The sequence below is a fragment of the Cariama cristata genome, unplaced genomic scaffold (assembly GCF_000690535.1).
Source record: "Cariama cristata isolate BGI_N322 unplaced genomic scaffold, ASM69053v1 scaffold23819, whole genome shotgun sequence".
NCBI classification, from domain to species: Eukaryota; Metazoa; Chordata; class Aves; order Cariamiformes; family Cariamidae; genus Cariama; species Cariama cristata.
The window spans coordinates 637-20571 of NW_009636634.1; the positions used below are offsets into that span (position 1 = coordinate 637).

Here is a 19935-nt window from a genome sequence, read left to right on the forward strand (position 1 = left end):
CAAGGTGGGAGCGTAAAGATTTTGGCGTGTGGTGTGGGAGAAGAGGTTTAGATCCACCAGGTTTGATAGCAGGTGTCCGATTAAAGCTGCCATTTAAGGATGAACAAAAATTGAAAAGCAGACTGTTTGGGTGTAATTCAGACTTTTTGGGGTCCTGGATATCTTTTCTCTTTCTTAGCAGACAAACCAACCAAGGAAAAGCCTTGGATTTGGGCTCCTCAAGTTTCCCGCGCTACTCCACAGCAGCTATTCCGCAGGTGTGACTTTCAGAAAAGGGAAATTTGGTGCGTTATTTTTCAAACCCTTTTTTTTGCAGCACGTCCTTCGTGAAGGACCGTGCGCGTCGTCTACGCTGCGTTTTCCATTGCCAGCAAGGGCCCTTGCTGGTGGGACGTAAAAATTAATCATAGAAAAAGGGCCCTTCTGAAATGTTTCTGTGAGCATCCGTGGAGGACAAAGCCTCTTTCAAGCAGCCTGAGGATTTTATTTACTCTCTGTAGCTGCTTGCTCTGGAGTTTCAATGCTCTGCCCTTGTTTATAACCAAGAGCTTCCGTTTGTCGGCGCAGCCGGGGAGATGGTTTGCTTGTGGGAAGGCTGGCGCTGGGCAGCGTGCTCCCGGCGTTTGGGCCGAACACGCGCCGTATCGTGTGAGGTACGGCGCGTGGGTTTCTCTCTCGAAGTTTTCTTTTATTCTAGCTTAGCGGAGCAGATCTCATCAGCCGTAAATATCGGCGCTCTGGTTCTTTTTTTCAGCTGTGTTTATCTTGCTGACTTATTTATGTATTTATTTATTAAAAATTGGTGTAAATGGACATAAAGTCTGGCTACGGAGTCTTGGCTTGCTTAAATTTTGGGTGATTTGTGTTCTTTTGCTGCTTTTTGGGGCTTTGACGTGTGGGATGCTGAGGCCATTCAGTTTCCTCCCAGCTGTTGCTGTTCCTCTGGTACATTTGCGAGTGATAAACACCCGGATTCGAGTCCCCAGGATTGTTTTAAATCCCCAGGAACTAAATGTCAGACTTATCCAAAAGGAGAAAGGAAATGAAAGCATCGCTGGGAGTGCCGGAGGGGATGTTTGCTGCAGGCCCTGTCGCTGCTCTGCCTTCCCGTGTCACCCGGGGCTTTTTTAAAAACTGGTCCTCGCTGTAACTTTTCCAGGCAACTGTTTTGCTGGGGAATGAGGCTGGAATGTCATTTTTCTTGCCTGGCTGAAACAGCATCCAGCATTTTAAACAGAAGGTGCTGTTGTTGAGCGGGCGCTTTAATTAAGAATAACGATTGTAAATACGGGGTTAAAACCACTACTTGTAAATAAATGCTTTTCCTTTCTCTTGGGAAAGCCACTTCTGTGTGTGCAAAAGCCTCAAAGAAAGTCCCTGGCGTTTGCTGGGGGATACTCATTTAATGAGAGCCAAGGCCAGTTAATTTTTCCTGCGGACGCAGCGTGAATCGGCGAATTCGGAGCTGTTGTGAAGGATGCAGGATGTAAACAGTGCGTGTGTTGGTGGGCTACCTACGGAAAAGATGCATTTCCAGCCCTAGTCACAGGAAGGGAGAGCGCAGTCCTGGAGAAGAGACGCGGGTGGGATGGTCGCTAAGTTAGCACATCTGCCTGGCATCAATAATTGGTTTGACCATATTAAAGATTGGAAAGGTTTTTATTCAATGCTTAAGAAAAATCCATGATAATAAAAGCATGAAGCGTGGGGATTTTAATTGTGTGCTTGGGGGGGTTTCCCGCCCCCGTAATAGTTTTCTGTGCTTCAAAATCTGTATGAAAGTCGGAACGCACGTGTGCATCTACGATGGGATGGGAGGTTTTTCTGTGTCAGCTGGCGCTTTTCCCCTGGCGTGGCAGCGGTGCCGCTGAGCGCGGCGTGAAGCCCTCCTGCCTCCCCGCGGCACCTACCCCTCCGCACGCCCCCGATTGCAGAACTCGTAATTTAGGATGGCTCGAGGGAGTTTTATTACAGGGGAGTTTTGAAGTCCTCGCCTTGGGGAGTGATGTAATTTTGATGTCTGGTATTGTGAAGCCTTCCCGGGGAAGCAGCTGTAGAAGGGAGCGGAGGAGTGGTGAGAAGCTCCCCGTTTATCCGCCGCAGGTCATGAGATAGCGTTGGTTCCGTCCTTTGTCTGGGATGTGGTACCCTTGGGACAGTACAAGCTGAAATGGGGGCGGAATTTGAGGGTGGGGGAAACTTTGGGGGTTTTTTTGGGGGAGACCGAGCTGGTGTCAAAATCCAAAAGGCAGGGCTGAAGTTTCTGGTACGGTTAAAATGCCTGAAGTAGTCTTGGAGGGGGTGTGAGCAAAAGTGCAAGCGGAGAGGGGTGAAGAAACGTAGGTATATGAAGATGGTCGCTGTTTGTGTCGATGTAAGTGGGAACGCATCTTACCTACTCACAGGCGCCTTTGAGTCTTTAAAACAAACAAACAAAAATCTTAACTCGAATGTTTTGATGAGAAAACTATGGCTAAGAAAAAAGTCGTTTCAGTAAAACGTTCTGGTCTTGAAGCAGCACACTTTTGAAATTCAGATAATCCCCATCAAGTGTTAACACATGTGGTTTATGCCTAGTTTGTTTGTTTTTTAAATTTTCTAAACAAGCAATCTACCAGGCAAGCATTGAGCTTGTTAACGGTGCTCTAGCGTTAGCAGGAGAGTCTGTCTTTAAGCTGTATTATCTGCTGCTTTCCGAGCAGGGTAAATGCAGCCTGGACACAAAGGTATCGGGTCTTTAGATTTTGGGGGTTTTTAATTTTTTTTAAAAAAATCATCATAATAGCGGAACTCCTGAATCACATGTACATGTACGGTCACTAATTTTCTAATATGTAATTGTTTCCTATGGTTCTGAGACTCTTTCCTTGATTGTTACAGCTGTATTTAAAAATTTTTTCAAACTGATTTGTTTATGTCGTCATCTGCTTGAAAGGAAACGTATAATTTATTACCTAAATCACTGAATTTTTTTAAAGAATAAAGCTAACACTACAAATTGACCATTTAGTAATAAAAAAACTTAATTTGTTTGTTTTTTTTACCTAGTTACAGCAGAAGCGTATAAGCAGTGAATTTGGGTACCTGTTATTTGTCCACCATGTTTTCTCTTCTGGCATCCGTAACGTGACAGCACAATTTCTGAATCTGTCAGAGGGGCAGTTACTCGGAATTTGGGCGTGTAAAATTTTAAGTTGTTTTGTAAATAGCTTCAGTATACTTATTTTTATGAGTGAACCCTTTCAAGATTTTTCTTTTTTAAAAGACCACTTGGTGGCATTCCCCTTTGGGTTTATTATTCATTCCTGTAGAAAATCAAGAATTTCCAGTAAGTTGTTATTTATTTTAAGATATCCCACAGTTAAATATTTCAACTCTTGGGTTCACGATCTTGCAACGAAGTATGTTATGTGTTTGTCTAGACCTTTGTCGAGGATATGCCATGTGATACGCAAAAATTTCTATAATTAAGAGGCGTGCGCTCCTCGCCGTTGGTGTGCGGGGAGCAAACTCGGGGTTCCTGCAGAAACGTCAGGTCAGAAGAGGGGAATGTTGTTTATCAGATTGCCAAAATCATTGATTTGAATCTGGGCTCTTCCCTGAGGATGTTCCTGGCTGTTGGAGTTGGCAGTAAGGTTTTTCCACTGCAATTTTCATGATTAAGTATTGTGGGCTATTTTTTTTTTTTTCAAACTCAGCATAATTCAAAGCAACTTACAGTATGCCATAGGTTTAATACCAATTTATTTTGACTTAACCATGATTGAAATATCTTTACCTTGTTAAATGAGACACGTCACTTCTTGTTTCACTTGTCAACTTGATCTGGTAGTTACTCAAGAAAGTGACATAATTTTAAACTTTCGCTTTTTTTTTTGCCGGTTTTTTTTTTTTTTAAATCCAGTGCATTTCCCGTGATGGCAGGAGGAGCAGAGGTATAGGATACACCTGGCCTTATTAATGAGCCTAAATCCAATAGGAGCTGATATGAAGGGAAGTATAAGCTGTTGATTGCAGACCAGCTTAGAAATTGTGTTATGTTAGAGGCATATATATATTCACACACATACACACACACAGAGAGGGAAAGACAGGCAGACATGCAAGGGAGGGACATTCATGTCATGGCATCTGCTAGTATATGTAATATACGTGATCTCAGATGAGTAATAAATTACATTGCAACCAGTGATGTGTGTTTCAATTTGTTTAACTCCCAGAATGTTAAAAGCATTATTAAATACATTTTTGAAATTAACAAATCTCAAGTTTTTTCTCACTCGGCTTTTTTCTGCTTTACTCTTTGAATTGGTTATTTCTGGGTTTTTTGTTTTGTTCTGTTTTAATCCAAACTTCTGATTTGAGTGTTTCATTGTTTCTATTTCATTCTGAAGCGAGTAGTCACAGGTTGATGTGTACTCACAAAATGTCATCTCTGTGTTTTACTGGGAGAAAGAGTAACGTCTATGCTTTTCTCTTTTTCGGTTTCAGGTGATCGGAGCCCTTGTCCTCGCAGTTGGGATTTATGCAGAAGTTGAAAGACAAAAGTACAAAACTCTAGAAAGCGCCTTTCTAGCCCCAGCAATTATTTTAATACTTTTGGGCATTATAATGTTCCTGGTATCTTTTGTGGGTGTGCTGGCTTCTTTAAGAGACAATTTATGCCTTCTTCAAGCAGTAAGTGTTGGGGTTTTTTTTATTCTTAATATTTAAGGCTCGTTGCTTCTGCTTTTCAGCATCACCTGAATTCAAACCTGTAACTATGTCTGCACTGAAAAACCTTTTAATAAAGTGGCTTTTTTGATTTTAATTAAATCTGAAACAGCTTTACGGCACTGATCCCCTAACCGTGGTCTGCGGATGTCCCCTCCGTCCGGGAGCAGCAGTATTTTGTCCTGCCCACGACAGGACAGGCGAGGGTCAGAGCCCGCCGCTGAGAACACCACCTTTCCAATAGTTAAGGGCTTTATGGAAAACAACCAGGAATGCGAATTATTATCAGTTGGCGTGGATCTCGTGCAAACTCAGCTGTTGACATACCGTTTGACGTTAGCCAAGCGTTGGACCTCTAACCTGCTTAGAGGTTACTGTGGATTTTGAAATTATGCTGGAATTTTACCGAGAGTCTGTCCTTAGGCGGTCGTGGCTTCTTTCACCCCGAGCGTGATGGTGAGTCCTCGTGTGATGCCGAGGACATTTTCTGTTCCCGTTGTAGTAGCAGACCTGGTAGGGTATTTAAATAAAGCGAGTCCCTGATGTCTGCTTCTCAGGCTGATTCCAGATTTAGCAGGAGAAAAGGTGTCAGTCCGGCGAATTCGTGACACTGATAACTGGATATTGAGAGCACAGAAATTAAGCCGGCTTTTTGGGCTGGAGCATTAGAGATTGTTTTCAGATGAGACATCATAAAACTTCACTCCTGATGAAGTTCATTGTTAAAAAGCAGATGTAAATTCACACAACAGCCATCTTTTATGCCAAGAGAATCCTTTGGGTTGGAAAAACATTTCAAGTACTGGCACGTCGCAGCTATCTCATGGTGTTGCTATGGATGTCTTCATATTATTCGTATTTTGCATGCGCTTTGGTAAATAGTCACAGATGCATACGTCGTGGTGGTGTGTGAGTGCATTTGTGAGCACATATATATATATACACAGATGAATAAATAAATAGAGAGCTAGCAGGTATAATTTTTCTTACCACTGAGCGTAGTAAGTCCTATTAGTGCCCATCGTGCAGCCTCTGCATTCAACCAGCTCAATAATGCAGTCCTGCTCAGTTCCCTCTTCTGAAACAACACACTAAAAGGTACCCAGCCCAGAAATTTGCTTTAAATGCCAGCAATTTAGTAGAAGATGGTTTGAATTATCTTAAAGCACTGCTTTACCCAAGAAATGAAACCTAGCAGGTAAGTATTGTCTTTGTAGGAAGCATAACAAAACCATGTTCGGTATGGTTTGTAGCGGTCCGTTAATATGCTTCTCTGGGATGCTGTTACAGAGAGAAATATCTTGGCATGATAAATCAATTTATCGGTTTTGAGTCCATTCGAAGCAGAAAAATAACGTGTTTGCCAATTGGGCAAAACCCAGAATGACTTAAGTGAGGAAAAAAGGCTTTCTTGTGACATGAACAGATTTATAAGAACAAAACCATGATTTTATAACTTTCTTTAAAATGACATCTCATATGCAGAAAGCCAAGTATGTTGGCAGTTGAATGTAACAGACTTAAGGACACTAATTGTAAGAGTCATTGCGGTTTGCTCTGTTTAAGGACTCACTTGCAATTGTTTTTCTGCAGTTCATGTACATTCTCGGTATCTGCTTGCTGATTGAGCTGACTGGTGGAGTGGTGGCCCTGATCTTCAGAAACCAGGTGAGCCGCCTGCCTTTAGGTTTTGCTCACCAAGGACGTTACTCACAATCCATGAAGTTATCGCTACTCTACTGAGCAAATAAAAGGCGTTAAAATTGTCACCTGAGCCCTAATTGATGGAAGTCTGAAGGCAAGTCCAGACTTTTCAGGACGTTTCAGGTTTGGGGATGAGGGGGATTGGCCACCCATTCCGGAGACGAGTTCCAGATTAAAGAATTTGGAGAAAATGTGTTAACTGAGGATGGGCAATACAAGCAAAACGAGTTTTCAGCTCTTAACGTGTTACAAAATGCTTTCTTCTCATTTGCGTTCTGCATCTCAGACTGCTGATTCGGGAAGTTTCCAGCTGGATTTGAAGACTTTGTTATTATGTTTTAATGGCCAGAATGTTTTACCTTCCCTAAGGGACATCGCTTCCCTGCCCACATCCAAAAGCAACATAACTAATTTCTGTAGGAGACCCCATCATTTACAAGCATGCCGTAACTATATAAAAACCTTAATTTTTTCTGAACAGAAAGCAGCAGACTGTTGTTTTCTGCTAGAAAAGTTTTGAAACATACATGTGTTCACTATGGCAAGCACTAGAATTCTATGCTTTGATTTTTTTTCTAATCTGGCAAAATACAAGCATTAGAAGGAGATGCTGAATAATAAGACCTCTTCTCTCCCCACCCCAGTCCTACCGATGTCATTTCCACAAAAAGAAGTCATACATACTACGTTACACGTCATTAAAAAAAAAAAAAGCAAGCTTTAAAAAAGATTTTTTGATTTTTTTAAAAAAATAAGAACTCGTTGTTATTCTGGAGTGGTATCATGTTCTCACTAGCTAGTGGTTTCTTCTTACTCCATGCTGGACCAGAGTCGTGCACTTGACTTGTGAGAGCAGAGGATGAGTTATCTTCATTTCTAGAAGCCATCGTTAGCTGTTGCCGTAGGTTTCACCTTGGCCCTGCATAAGGATTTCTTCTGAATTGTGGTGGGAGCGCCGGGCTCATCCGAAGGGAGCAGATCCGCCTGCCCGGCATAGGCGTGTGGGCGTCGCGGGATGCAGAGAATTTAATTGACAGAAAATTAAGTGAATGCCAAAGATGGTATTTGCTGAGAGGGCGAGGAAGAATTGCTGTTGTCTTTTGGACAAAGAAAACGTATTCTTGGGGTTTCTGTGCAGTAGGCGTTTTCCCGACACGTGTATCAGTTGGCTGAGGAGGGCAGCTGCGCTCAGGGACAGGTTTTCTTCGCTTGTTTTTATAAGGTTGACGGAGAAGTTGGGGTTAGTATGGGGAGGAGAAGGAAGTATTTAATAAAAGCTTAGGGTAATAGCCTCTATTTAAATGCTGATTGTTTTGCATGTCTTTTCCCATTTCTTTCTCTATTTCCTTCTCAAATCTGTCGAGTCTAAATGAGGTGATACCGGTAGGGCGAGAGTGGTCGGTATTTGCTGCTGTTCGTTCTTGGCCAGTTAGGATAGTCCTGCAAAATCCTGTGTTATTTCTAATCGCTGATGTGATAATTATTTTTGTTCTGTTTTGGTTTTAAGCGTTGCAGTTTGTAATACTGAGAAAATGAGTAGGTGTATTTCAGGTTTCTTTCTGACCTGTAAGGATTTAACTTTGATCGTTTTAGCAGCTGGATTGAAAGGGAAGTTGTTATGTTCTGGTTATGCTTAGTCCCGGTTTTTCCTATGCTGTGATTGCACTGGATGTTGAAAACTAAGTGCTCTTTTTTTCTTTTTTTTTTTTTTTTTCCCTTCATCTTCTGAACTTTAAAAGACGTTTTGTTGATTTAATTTCTAATATGCCAAGCTAAGGAGACACCATTTTATATCTGCCACCGCTCTGCTGCCATATTTCTCCAAAGAACCACGGTAAAACATACAGATACACTTTCCCCCCCACCCCTGTTTAAGGTAGAATAAAGCTCTTTATCTGGCCATTATGGACTCAACCTTTCCTTTTGTGCTCATCAATTACACTTGTCACTTTAACCTGCTCTTTTAGTTTTGTTTTGGCATGTGTAACCAGTGAATCTTGTTTTACTTTTGCCTTCTAGACAATCAACTTTTTGAACGATAATATAAGAAGAGGGATTGAGAATTACTATGATGATTTAGACTTCAAGAACATCATGGATTCTGTTCAAAAGCAGGTTGGTTTGTTGGGTTTTTTTTTCCCCGGGACTAATTCAGTGCTGAGATGCGGTAGGTCCTCGGCGACAGCTTTGAGTTTTTCCAGTGATGTGATAATCAAGTACTTACTGACGAGGAGGATGAGATCTCATGTGTCATCTGTTACGGCGTGGCTGCGGTCAGGGCTCCTCCAGTATCCCAGCTGGCATTTGAAGCCCTCTAGATCACTGCAAGAAAGGGGAGGGCGAAATGCAGCTTTTGCCTTAGTAGGTGTGATTCGGATGCTCGAGGCCAAATCCTGCAGACACGTGGGCTTATAGGGACCCCACAGCCAGATTCGGACAAATTCAGCCTACATTCCACCCAAGTTCTTGCACTCAGCGTTTCTGCTGGCTGGTCCAAGACATTCAAAAGCATCTCCTTAACAGGAGGCGCTGAATAAAGAGAAATTAGGTGGCAGTTAGGCTGTTGGAACCTGGGCCGTTGTATTTTCGCTCAAGGGCACATAGTAAGCTCTTTAACAAGGTGGTTATTCAAAGGAAATGCCTGTGGAAGCGTATATACCTGTAATTAAAATTCAGAAATTGTGTTGAGCCCAGCTGAGCATGACTTAATGGCACATGTGGTTGACTCACAGCCTTTTTATTTTTTTTAAGGCTGGCTTGTTGAAATGTTTATTGGATTATTGAAGAGTCCTGCCATGCAGTTCAGAGACTATAGAAGAAGCGGAAAATGTTCAGAAATGTGATGTCAGGGCCCATGTGATGTCAGTGACCATGCCAAATAATGATTTTTTTAAGAAAAAAAAAAAGTTAACTTAGGAAGTGATATGTATATTTTATGACATCGTTATGGAGATGGCAGCCTGCTTTGAAAAACAGTTAGCATGGAAAGTCTGTCAAAAGCAAACCATCATGAGGAAATTTTGTCGTTAGACTCCGTAACGCTTTAAAGTTTCCATGCACTGCCCAAAATTATGTATACGTACAGTGAATATACATTTTAGTGATTAAATAAACTGCTCCTTTTCCCTTAGTTTAGAATATAAAGTGAATATTTGTATTAAGTCAGTGTAAACTTACAGTATTTGCTTGCCAGATTTCAGTTCTACTAAATTACATCCAAAATGTTTTGATGAGATTATTTTTATGCCTTATAGCAACACTTTTGTCTTTCAGACTCATTTAGAAATGTAGTCACAACCCTTAAAAAAAATTGGAGAAGTATATTACAGCTCGTGATGGAGTGAATGTAAAAACATTGCTTAATGACATCCAGACCTGAAAAGATAATTTTTCACCTCGGAAAAGATGGGAGGTGGAACTTGGCGCCGAGTACTTTGCTCTGGCACCCTGGGTAATAGCTTGATGAGGAACGCTACCTATATCTTTAATTCTTTTCAGTTGTATCTATTGTATACATTCATATGTGCCTTGCTGATAAAACGACGGAATTGCTGGGTAGCTTAGTGCTCTTAAAATTGTTTTATTCTTACTTTGTTTTCTACCTATTAGAAGAGTTTCTGTTAAGATATGGATTTTATTTTTTTTTTTTCTTTGCTTTTTGTGTCATTTCTTCCAGTTTAAGTGCTGCGGTGGGGAAGATTATAAAGACTGGTCACAAAATGTGTACCACGACTGTGCGGCACCGGGACCGCTGGCCTGTGGCGTGCCTTACACTTGCTGTGTCACAAATAAGGTACGTCCCGGTATCTTGGCATCCCAGCTCTCTGCTGGGTTGCTGGCATTCGCTTAAAAAGGTACCTTAAGACTGGGGGAAGAAACAAAGGAGAATGGTTCCCTCCCAAAAATGGGAGCTATGGATCCGTGCGTCTTGGAAAGGAGAAAAGAATGAATTAGATGTGTTTGCTCTGGTCCATCTTACTGTCCCGCTGCGCGGTCGTAGAAATGAAGAGGGGATCTTGGGAGCTGCTCTGGACCAGCTGCTCTTGGACCGGCTGCTCTGGTCTCATGGCTCGCCTGGACCAGACCTGTTTCAAATTAAGTTTTGATGGTGTTTTCCCCAGGGTTTGCCACTCTGGCTTTGCCAGAAAGCCTGGGCCCCAATTGCTTCCGTGGGTGGGGGGGTTGGAGTGATGCGCACCAGCTGCTGTGTGAATTAAAAACCAACAGAATGACCCCATCATCCAGAAAAATCCAGAAATGTGGGCAAGTGACTTCAGGGTCAGTGCATCCTTGTGGGTGCAAGTCTGGGCTGGAGCTGCTGCTCTGCCCTACCCCATCCTTGAGAGCTGCCCGCCTTGCCGCCCTGTGAAATCCTCCCTGGAAGTCAGATGGAGTCTGGACCAGGTTCTCAGTCTACGATGAACTGGTATTAACCGGTGCTGGCAGCACTAAGAGCAGGCCTTCAGTTCCACGTAAAAGTGTTTTATATAAAATTTTAGCAGTTTTAATTCATTGCTCTTCATTTGAGGGCTGGATGTGATGCTGAGTTTGATAAAGAACTATTCCTCGACTTAAAACCGTTATGGGCAATCCCTGCCTCACTGGGTTTTGGTCTGAACATGAGACAGAGAAATCGAGTATGTGTAAGAGCAGATGCAGTAGAGCTCATGATGGATAACCTACCGGTGCCTGTTACGTGCCGCCCTTTCAGCGTCTGCCTTGAGTATGGCTCTTCAATTAAAAAAAGGGAAAATAAATGCAATAATTGTGTCAGTAATCCTGCTAGGTGTTGCTGAGAAATGTGTATAATATGAAGGTGTTTATGTTATGTATGCTTACACATTTTTTCTGTATGAGAAAAAGTCTGTTTAAATCTGCGCTGAGCTTTGATTTATTCTCAGAAACCAAAACTAAACAGTTTGCTTTAAGTCTTAGGTGTTTGAGAATAAGAAAGTCGTGTATAGGCAAATAGGATCTGCTGATCCACAGCTGCGCTGAGCAGAAGAGCTCAGAATTTTGCCCTCGGTTGATGGTAATGGAAGATAGAGCTGGCTAGTAAAAAGCAATCTGAGTTTTTAGTGGTCATTCAAAATACTGCCTGTTTTCCTGTAGCTCTCATTTCTCTGTTGAAGTCTTATTTTAAAAGGTTAGTTGATGTCTGTGGAAATAACAGCAGTCCTGTGCAGGCGAAGCACCGCAGTAACCGATGACTAATAACGCCAGGTGCCTTTCCAGCTGTGGCACAAATAATCAAACACGTTGAGGATTTCAAATGCAACCTGTCAGGCGGGAAAGCGCTCAAATAAAAACTTGTCCAAGGAAAACAGGGAGTTACGTTCTCCGTATGCTTCACTGGCAACTGGGGAGTGGGGGATGAGACCGCTGGCAGCCTGAAGGTAGCCTGCAAAGTGTTGAGCTTGGGGAAGTTAATGGAAAGGTGGGGAGAAGCCCCAAAATAACAACCAAACTTCTTATTTAAGGGTCGACTGTTCAGCAAGATGCTGCAGTATGTTCGGGCTTGTGCGCTTTGCCGCCGGGGGATGCCATTGATGTGCCCGGCGAAGTCCTGGCGGCACGGACCTGTACTCGGCAGGGTGACACTAACACCGCGGCTGTATGGCCAGCTGCCTTGGGGGGAAAAAAACCCCACAACACAACAACCAGGAGATGCATAAATCTTGTATATTTGACAAATGCTTCCAAATACAGGCTGGTTTCTGTCCTGGAAAGCTACAGATATGGTTTGTGATTACTCATTCGCTTTGTAGTCATGGAAAACTCCTGCTAATGTCGGAGGTTGGATTCTGATCCCCTGCAAAAGCCTTGTGCTAACATGAGCCAGGCTCAGCCTGGGGAGGCTCTGAAGGGGCTATTTTTAAGTCGAAGTATTTATAAAAGACTTACACTAGTGTAGCAGATAAAAAATTAGTTCTCAGATGCTTGTAAACCTCTGTTTCTAATGCATTTATCTCTGTTGCATACATTTTCTTGTGCCGCAATGTCTTGTTAGCAAATACTGTGTTTAAAATTAAGTGACGTGACTGTGTTCCTTGTGGTCATGTGTTTGGGGATGACCGCACGTTTGTCGGTTAGGCTCAAGCGTTTTGTGAACGTGAAATCCCTCACAGCGAACATAGCAACACCCTGATGCCTGGTATTGCAAACTTGGACTTCCAAGAGCATTAATTACCTGTGGTTGACAGAGGGGTACCCCTCACGTTTTCCCAACAGTATATTAATATATACTGCCTATTAATACAGTAGAGTTTGTTCTCCCTTATTTTCCTCATTGGCATATTCTGATTTTCTTCCATGTCTTTGGCTTTGTTCGTTGCTTCCTTTGATGCCGGTGGGCTTTACGTCGGCTGATTTGTAAGTGAAGGACGGTACTTTCAGGTTAGCTTTGCCGGGCCAGGTAGAGCTTTGAGGCCCACGCAAAATATTAAATGGCTACAGAAAATGCATTAGTGATCTGTGATGAATGCAAACACTCAAGTCTTTTTTTAAATATATGACATTTACATTCGTGTATATATAATTAAATATAAAAATATGATAAATTTGGTCTTGTAAAATGTTCATGTAAGCATTCGTAGTATTGGGTGTTATTTGGGGTTGAGATATTTCTGAGCTTAAATCTGTCATCGTGATGGCATGATGGCCATGTTAACCCCTGGTTTTCTTAATAAGATATGTTAAGTTATTAAGGTCTCAGAATTAAAACCAGCTGTTTGTTCTGTGGAAACCGCTGTGGCGTACAGCTCTGTGGCAGCTAGCTTTGGTTTCTAACACCACGCTGGTCTTGCTGGATAGATACGGTTCAAGTGTCTCGTGTCATGACACACCGGCAACACCGATTTCTCTAAAGCGGTGTAGAGCTCTGTCTAAATCTGACCCTGGGGCTGCTGGAAGAAACCGGTGTTGGGCTGGGAAGTAACCCTGTTGTTGCTTTTCTGTGAGCTGGGGGAACACAAGAAGAATAAAAAAGAAATTTTTTTGTGATTTTTGTTTTCTACTACAGTTTATATTTGTTGTTTTCTTTTCAGACGGGGATTGTCAACACTATGTGCGGATACAAAACCATTGACAAAGAGGTAACGTAACCAGTGTCCACCCTGTCGTGGCAAAGGGTGATGCTTCTCTGCATCTTTTTTTTTTTTTTGGTCAGTTATAAAATTGTCTTCTGCATGCTTAAATCTACAGTTAAATCGGCAATTAAAATGATTTTATCTGGAATAACTTTCATATATTAAAAAAACTAGTCTTGTTTGATTGTGGTATCTTCCCTTCTTTGTATCTTCCACGATTCCTTGTTTGACGTGGGTGCAGCGCATCTTCCCAACGCTCATCCATCCCCCTTACGCTAATTGCACAATTAATGCAAAGCAAGCCGCTTTCATCTTTGAAGTAGTGACTCGAGTTGGGGAACGCTTTTAATTCTTGAAAGCCAAAGTTTCTCACTGAATGAAATCGGTTTTGGTAAATCCAGCTTAGCTGTTTCTAAGTATTTTATATCCCAGTAGTGGGTGTTTTATTTTTAAGCCTGTAAGTTATTCCTGGAAGAGGAGCGGGACTTCCCAGGTTGTGTTGGCAGCTTCTCCTCCCTCCGGGAGCGGGATGGGGCCTCCTCCTTCTTCAGCCGTCCCCCTTTGGGAATAGCCCCAGTGACTCCAGAGTAGAGACTGCCGGCTCGAGGCACTAATTGTGGAGTGATTAAGAAGGGAAACCAGTAATTGGATCTGCCACGAGTTCTCCACTCCCAGCTTTGGAGTGCTGGTGCGGGGGATCAGTCTGAAAAATCCCCTCTCTCCCCAGCTCCTTTGAGGCACTCGGCGCACAATGCCAGCTTCGGTTGTTGGTTTTGGGGATTGCCGGTTATCTTTACATATGACCTGTCTTCGTTTAGATTCCTTGATTTATGGCTTAATCACCTGAACGCTCCAGCCGGGCTCTAACGCCCAAAGCACTTAAGCGTATGCCTAACTTTACCCTATTCATCTGCTTAGGACTCTTCGCAGCCTCAAGTGCTTTCGGTATTATGGGTTGGGGTCACGGTGCAGTGCAGCTTGCGGGACTGAATCTGAAATCCTCTTGTTCCTGCCCTTTTTAGAGTCTGTTGCAAAGCGCCTGGTCCGCGATTTATATTTTTCCACTGCTGTACTTTCAACTTGGAAGCAGAGATAAAAGCTAAAGAGAGACTTCTCTACTTTCTAAGTGGTCTAAAATGAGAGTTGGATGCGTTTCTTTTAGAAAAGTAGTTGCCAAAAAAAGGTTTAAAAAAATAAAATAGCTTGTTCAGGTGTGGATCAGCTTAAAAACAGATGGAGGAATTAGTGATGAGGTCTCTGTTAAATTCAGTGGGTTTAAAGAGATGGGAAGGAGGACCAAATCTGCCTCCCTGAATTTTGAGTTATCATGTGCTGCTGTATCATGCGCCAGTGCAACAACTGCCTGTTGGAACGTTTGCTCTGTTATTTTGCAGCGGTTGAGTGTTCAGCACATTATATATGTCCGAGGGTGCACGAATGCGGTGCTTATTTGGTTTTTGGACAACTACAGCATCATGGCTGGCGTGCTGCTCGGCATATTGCTGCCCCAGGTAAGAAGGGGCCAGGGCGTTAATCCATTAAAGGGAGTATCTGATTTGTTGCTGCGATATGTGAAATCCCATTTGACTATATGTCATTATCATTTTTTATTTACATTTAATGTAACTGATAAGCTGAGGTGGCTTATCAGCAGTAATTTAGTGGCATTACTGTGATGTATTGCAGAATTTGGTGGATTAATTTGGTTTTGCTTGGGTTTTTCGAGTCCTTTCCTCCTCCTGGCTGGGTCCACTGAGACTTTCTAATGCTCCAAGGCACAAGGGTGGTAATTCTTCTGCTGTATTAGCTCTTCACAAAAATGATCCGTTGATACCCCTATATGCAAAGAAAAATAACAACGTGAGTTTCTGTCTGTGTATATACCGCGTACCTGCCTGTATATCTGACGTACGTATACATAATTTGTGAAAACTGCTGCGAGAAGCGTTAGATAAGCGGTGTTTGATTCTGACGAGTGATGCCCCTTCCTTTTGCAGTTCCTGGGAGTGTTGTTATCCTTGCTTTACATAACTCGGGTGGAAGACATCATCACCGAGCACAAACTGAGCGACAGACTGTTTGAAGAAGCGCAGCCGAGATCTGCCCCCGAGTTTGCTGGAGCCGGCTGCTGCATGTGTTACCCGGGGTGACTTCGGAAACCTCAAATACGGTTTTAAAAAAAAGGCAAATCCACCTGTTCTGGTTTGTGCTGGCTATTACAGACTGTGGGTGTAACGAATCGGCTGGCAGACCAGCGGTGGGTCGGCAGCGTGCCGATACCTCCGTAGCCTCGTCGCTCTCGGTGTGTTTGCAACCAAAGCCACACCAGAAGGGCTCCGCGCTGCCAACGATGCTGCTGCGGTATGACGGCACTGCCGGAAGGTGGGCTTGTGGATCTTTATCTCTTTTTTGAATGATCGCTGAGTGATACGCAGCCGGGAAAACTATTCTGTGAAGATTTGAAGGTAGATTTCTAGGAAGAGCCTTTGCGTCTTGGGATGTCCTATTTAAATGTTTGTCCTTTCCAACTTTATTTTCTTACTCCTTCCAAAAAAGATTTCTTACCAATCTACCAGGTGAATATTAAACATGTGTTTAATAAATTTTTTTATGCTAATCTTGATGAAATTACTGACAATAATGGATGTGATGGTGAACGCTTTCACTGCTCAGTCTTTTCGTAATGGGGCAAATGCCAATGTCGAATCAGTCAGGTAATGCTTGATATATTTTTAATGCAATTTGTTACTGTCTGGCTTTTGTATAAACTTACGGGATGTTTGCGTCTTGTATGTACTGTATTTTTCCTCTTTAGTAATTTAACTAGATGATTTCTGATCTTCTGTTTTTGGAGTTCTATATGTTGAGATGTTTCTAAATTTTATTCTTCTTGTCAAAATAAAAACAGTAAGTTGTTTGGTTTTTTTTTTTAAAAAAAAAGCACAAAGATTTTGTTTAAAATGCTTTTTATTTTTTTATCTAATTTAAGCCTGTCCCTCAAACGCTGGATCAAAACGTAGAAATACCTTGAGCTGTGATTCTGGCTTGGATGCTGACTTCCCTGGGGTTTTGGACAGAGTCACGGAAGGTCTGTGCCTCCCTCGCTTCTCTCGGTGAGTTGGAGATGGCACTCGGGAAGTCACCGCGAGCTCTGGGGTTTTGGTTGTCGTTGCTTGGTCCTGAGCATTTCTCTGCAGTCTTTCCAGCCCCAGCCAGGCTTGCAGGCAAAATGCAAAACCTAATTATCATGATGCTTCAAATAAGCAAATTCAGGATGGGAATAAAGCAGGTATCCTGTCTTTGTGAATCTCTTCTTCTCTGACACTTCACTAAGCCACGCAGAGGAATATCTGATGTTCTCTCCTTGCATCTGATATTATTCTCTCCTTGCTGCATTTCTTCTGCTTTTTTTTTTTTTTTTTTTTTTTTAAATTTCCTTGCACTGGACATGTTTTCTACTTTCTTCAAAACTCAGTGTTTGCTGCTTAGCTCTCCGCCTTCACCAAGGATTTCTGAGGAAGCTTCATGCATTTCCAGAAGACAAAAAATGACTCATCCAGTTCTTCGGTGTTCCTGACGGTGTCGAGAGAGAGAGAGATCCCGCAGTGTTACTGAGCCCATCATCCGTGGTGCCAGGTTATTTCCCAGACTGCACGCTCTAGCGTTCGGTCCCACCAGTGTTTACATATTTAATTGCTCCATATCGTTGTCGCCTAAATTTTCCAGGTCTCTGTCCTGAATAATACATTTTGGTAAGTCAAGAAGCAAGGTGTGTTTTAAAGGTGGATTTGCGTACAAAGAGAGAAAGGGGAAAAAGGAGGGGGCAGCTTCGGAGGACTGAGCTGACTGCTGGTGAAGGGTGGGAAGATTGAAGCCAAAATTGGTTTATTGAGGAGAGGGGGCTGGAAAGGTGGGAGCTGAAAGCATCAGGAGCTGAGGTATCACCAGAGGCAGAGCCGTGCCCTGGCCTTTAGCAAGAGGGGACTAGCGCTCGAACTTGAGCTGGCAGGAAGGCTGTAATGAATTGTGAAGGAAGGGATGACAAAGGTAATTTTTCTTTGATGACAAAGGTAATTTTTCTTTCTTTCCTAGTAGCGTACTGTAAATGTTGTGGTGGTTTGAAGTACAAGATACCCGGGAAAGCAGGAGATGATGGAAGCGTGGTTAAAATTTGGGTGGTTTAAATGAAACTGAGAATATTTGGGGGTCCTAGGCAGCAATTCTCCTTTAGTAAGGAAATTTGAGGGCTGCACTGAATTTTCAGCCATCCTCAGTGCTCCCTGTCATACGCAGTGTTTGGGGGTGACAGTCAGTGTACCTGACAATCACGAACTAAATGTGTGTGACTTTGTTTAATAAGTGATTGATTCAAATACTATTGACCCTTCCCATTCCCTCGGATCTGAGGAAATGAACTTTTGGCTTCACAGGCCCATGGTGATCGAAGAGAAGGATGATGCTGATCAGGAGGCGGCTGGAGGAGAGGGATGCAGCGGGTCTGTGCTCAGCTGCCTCCAGGCACCTGAGCTGTGGGAGATGATGGGGAGACCACGATGGAGGGGTGAACGTGGTCTTAAGCATGAGGCTTGGCTCTTTTCAGCGTGCCATGCAACGTCCTGTTAGTACATTGATTTTTGGAATGGGTTTGTAGTGTGCACAAGGTGTTTTGTGTGCTGACAAGTAGCTCTTTTTATCCTGAGCTGCTGACCCTGCAGGGATGTGCTCCATCCTGCCCAGTTCATCCACATGAGCGAGGTCTGGAGGGAACGTGGTACGGCGTTAGTGAACCTGTGGTTCGTCTCCAGCCGATGCTCCACACACCTCACTGACCCAACTGCCAGCATTTTCTGTTTAAAAATGCACATCCTTGTGTCTACAAACAAATCAACTGGAAGCGTGCAAAGGGCTACGCTCCAAAATTTTGTCCTGATCTGATTTTTGCATTTAGCTGTAAGCAAAAACCACTGCAGCCAGGCTAGCGAAGGTCATCTGGGCTTTTCCAGACAGCCGACGTGAAAGTTGGTTTTAAAACGGGTGAAGACCGCTGATCTAATTCAATCCCTGCCTTTCTGGCAGGAGCAGCCGCAGCTGGACTACTCCTTGCAGGTGCATCCTTAACCTGCTTCTAAACGTGCTCCTTGCCTGCTGTTTAAAAGACTGAGGCAACTCTGTAAAGTGTCAGAACTGTTACGGATTTTTTTTTGTGTGTGTGTACGTGATTTCAAAGTGCTCCGACAACTGGGAGCTTCCCGTGGTTCATCCTTCACGTGCTCCTGCTTTCCCCGGACACTCTGCCCTCCGCAGATGTTGGGCAGATGTTTGTGCTCCCTGCCTGCAAAAATCACCCCTGCCAGTCCTTGCTGCCCGACCCCTGCGGTCCCTCTCTCCTGCCTGCATCCTGGTGCCTTTCTGCCTGCCACGGGACGGCCGTGCGGAGCAGCTGTCTGTTCAACAACCGGGAAACTGAATGATGCCAACAACTCCTCTGTGCCGGCTGCCTGCCGAGCCACTGGGCAGCGATACCCAATTTAAACTCCCTCCTTTCCTTGTGGGTTCAAGGGAGCAGGGTCGCTGTGCCGCTTCAGCAACGTGGAGGGGTTTTGCACCAAGAATCACGCCCCGTTCAGCTAGAAACAGAGATTTACCTCTCCATTTCAAATGATTACAGGCCATCCAGGCACAGCCTGGGCATGCACTTGGGCGATGCTCGCTGGCGAGCTCAGGACCTGGCTGGAGCATCACACGCGGTATACGCTGTACGATGATGTCATGTGATAAAAAAAATCTTGAATTAGCGCAGTTCTGGAGGAGAAACGCTGGGCAGCTCTCCCTCTGGTGGTGTGGGTATGTCGTATCACAAGGCAGTAATTAAATACCGATTTGCCGGGAATTAAATCTCCGCTCGGCGTGTCTATACGGCGCCGGGGTTTCTCCAGTGGCCCTGTCCCCTGCCCCGCTTCAAGAAGCCCTCTTGTGCGGGCACAGCTTCCATGGGCTTCGTCCCCTCGAAAGCTAAAATTCCCTCATTAGCCCCAAAGCTCTGCAGCAATTAGCATCTGTTTGTGAGGCAGAGAGGGGCACTCGGGATACGGCTGCTTCTTACAACCTGACCTGGAAAACCAGCCTCGGAGGCGGGCTGAGCTAATTTCCTCCTGATGGGAAAAAAATTGGTGTTTAAGATCTAAAAACCATTTAGCTAAAAGTTGTTTTGCAGATTTGTGTTCCTAACGCCCTTCTCTTCACTAGGACTTCCCAGTGCTCGTGACTTTTCTGTACAAGCTGATTATTAAAAGATGCTTGCGTGGGTTCAGGAATTGCTTTTTGGTAAGAAATAATCTGGTGGGTGTTTGGTTGCAGAGTGCAGGTGCTCCTGCTCCCTGGGATCCTCTGGAGTCCGCTGGGCCAGGGAGATCAGCTCAACCCCGAGCAC

General features: G+C 43.7%; 1 protein-coding gene across 1 annotated transcript; it reads left to right on the forward strand.

Annotated features, from left to right (window-relative positions):
• Window positions 1–243: 243 nt before the first annotated feature.
• Window positions 244–15655, forward strand: TSPAN15 (tetraspanin 15; the record flags this gene model as incomplete). The annotated part of the gene is made up of 8 exons (XM_009707996.1): window positions 244–312; window positions 4492–4677; window positions 6307–6381; window positions 8437–8532; window positions 10094–10210; window positions 13464–13511; window positions 14900–15016; window positions 15503–15655. Coding segments are annotated over 8 exons (861 nt in total), but the record flags the coding sequence as incomplete, so codon positions are not given.
• Window positions 15656–19935: the final 4280 nt, after the last annotated feature.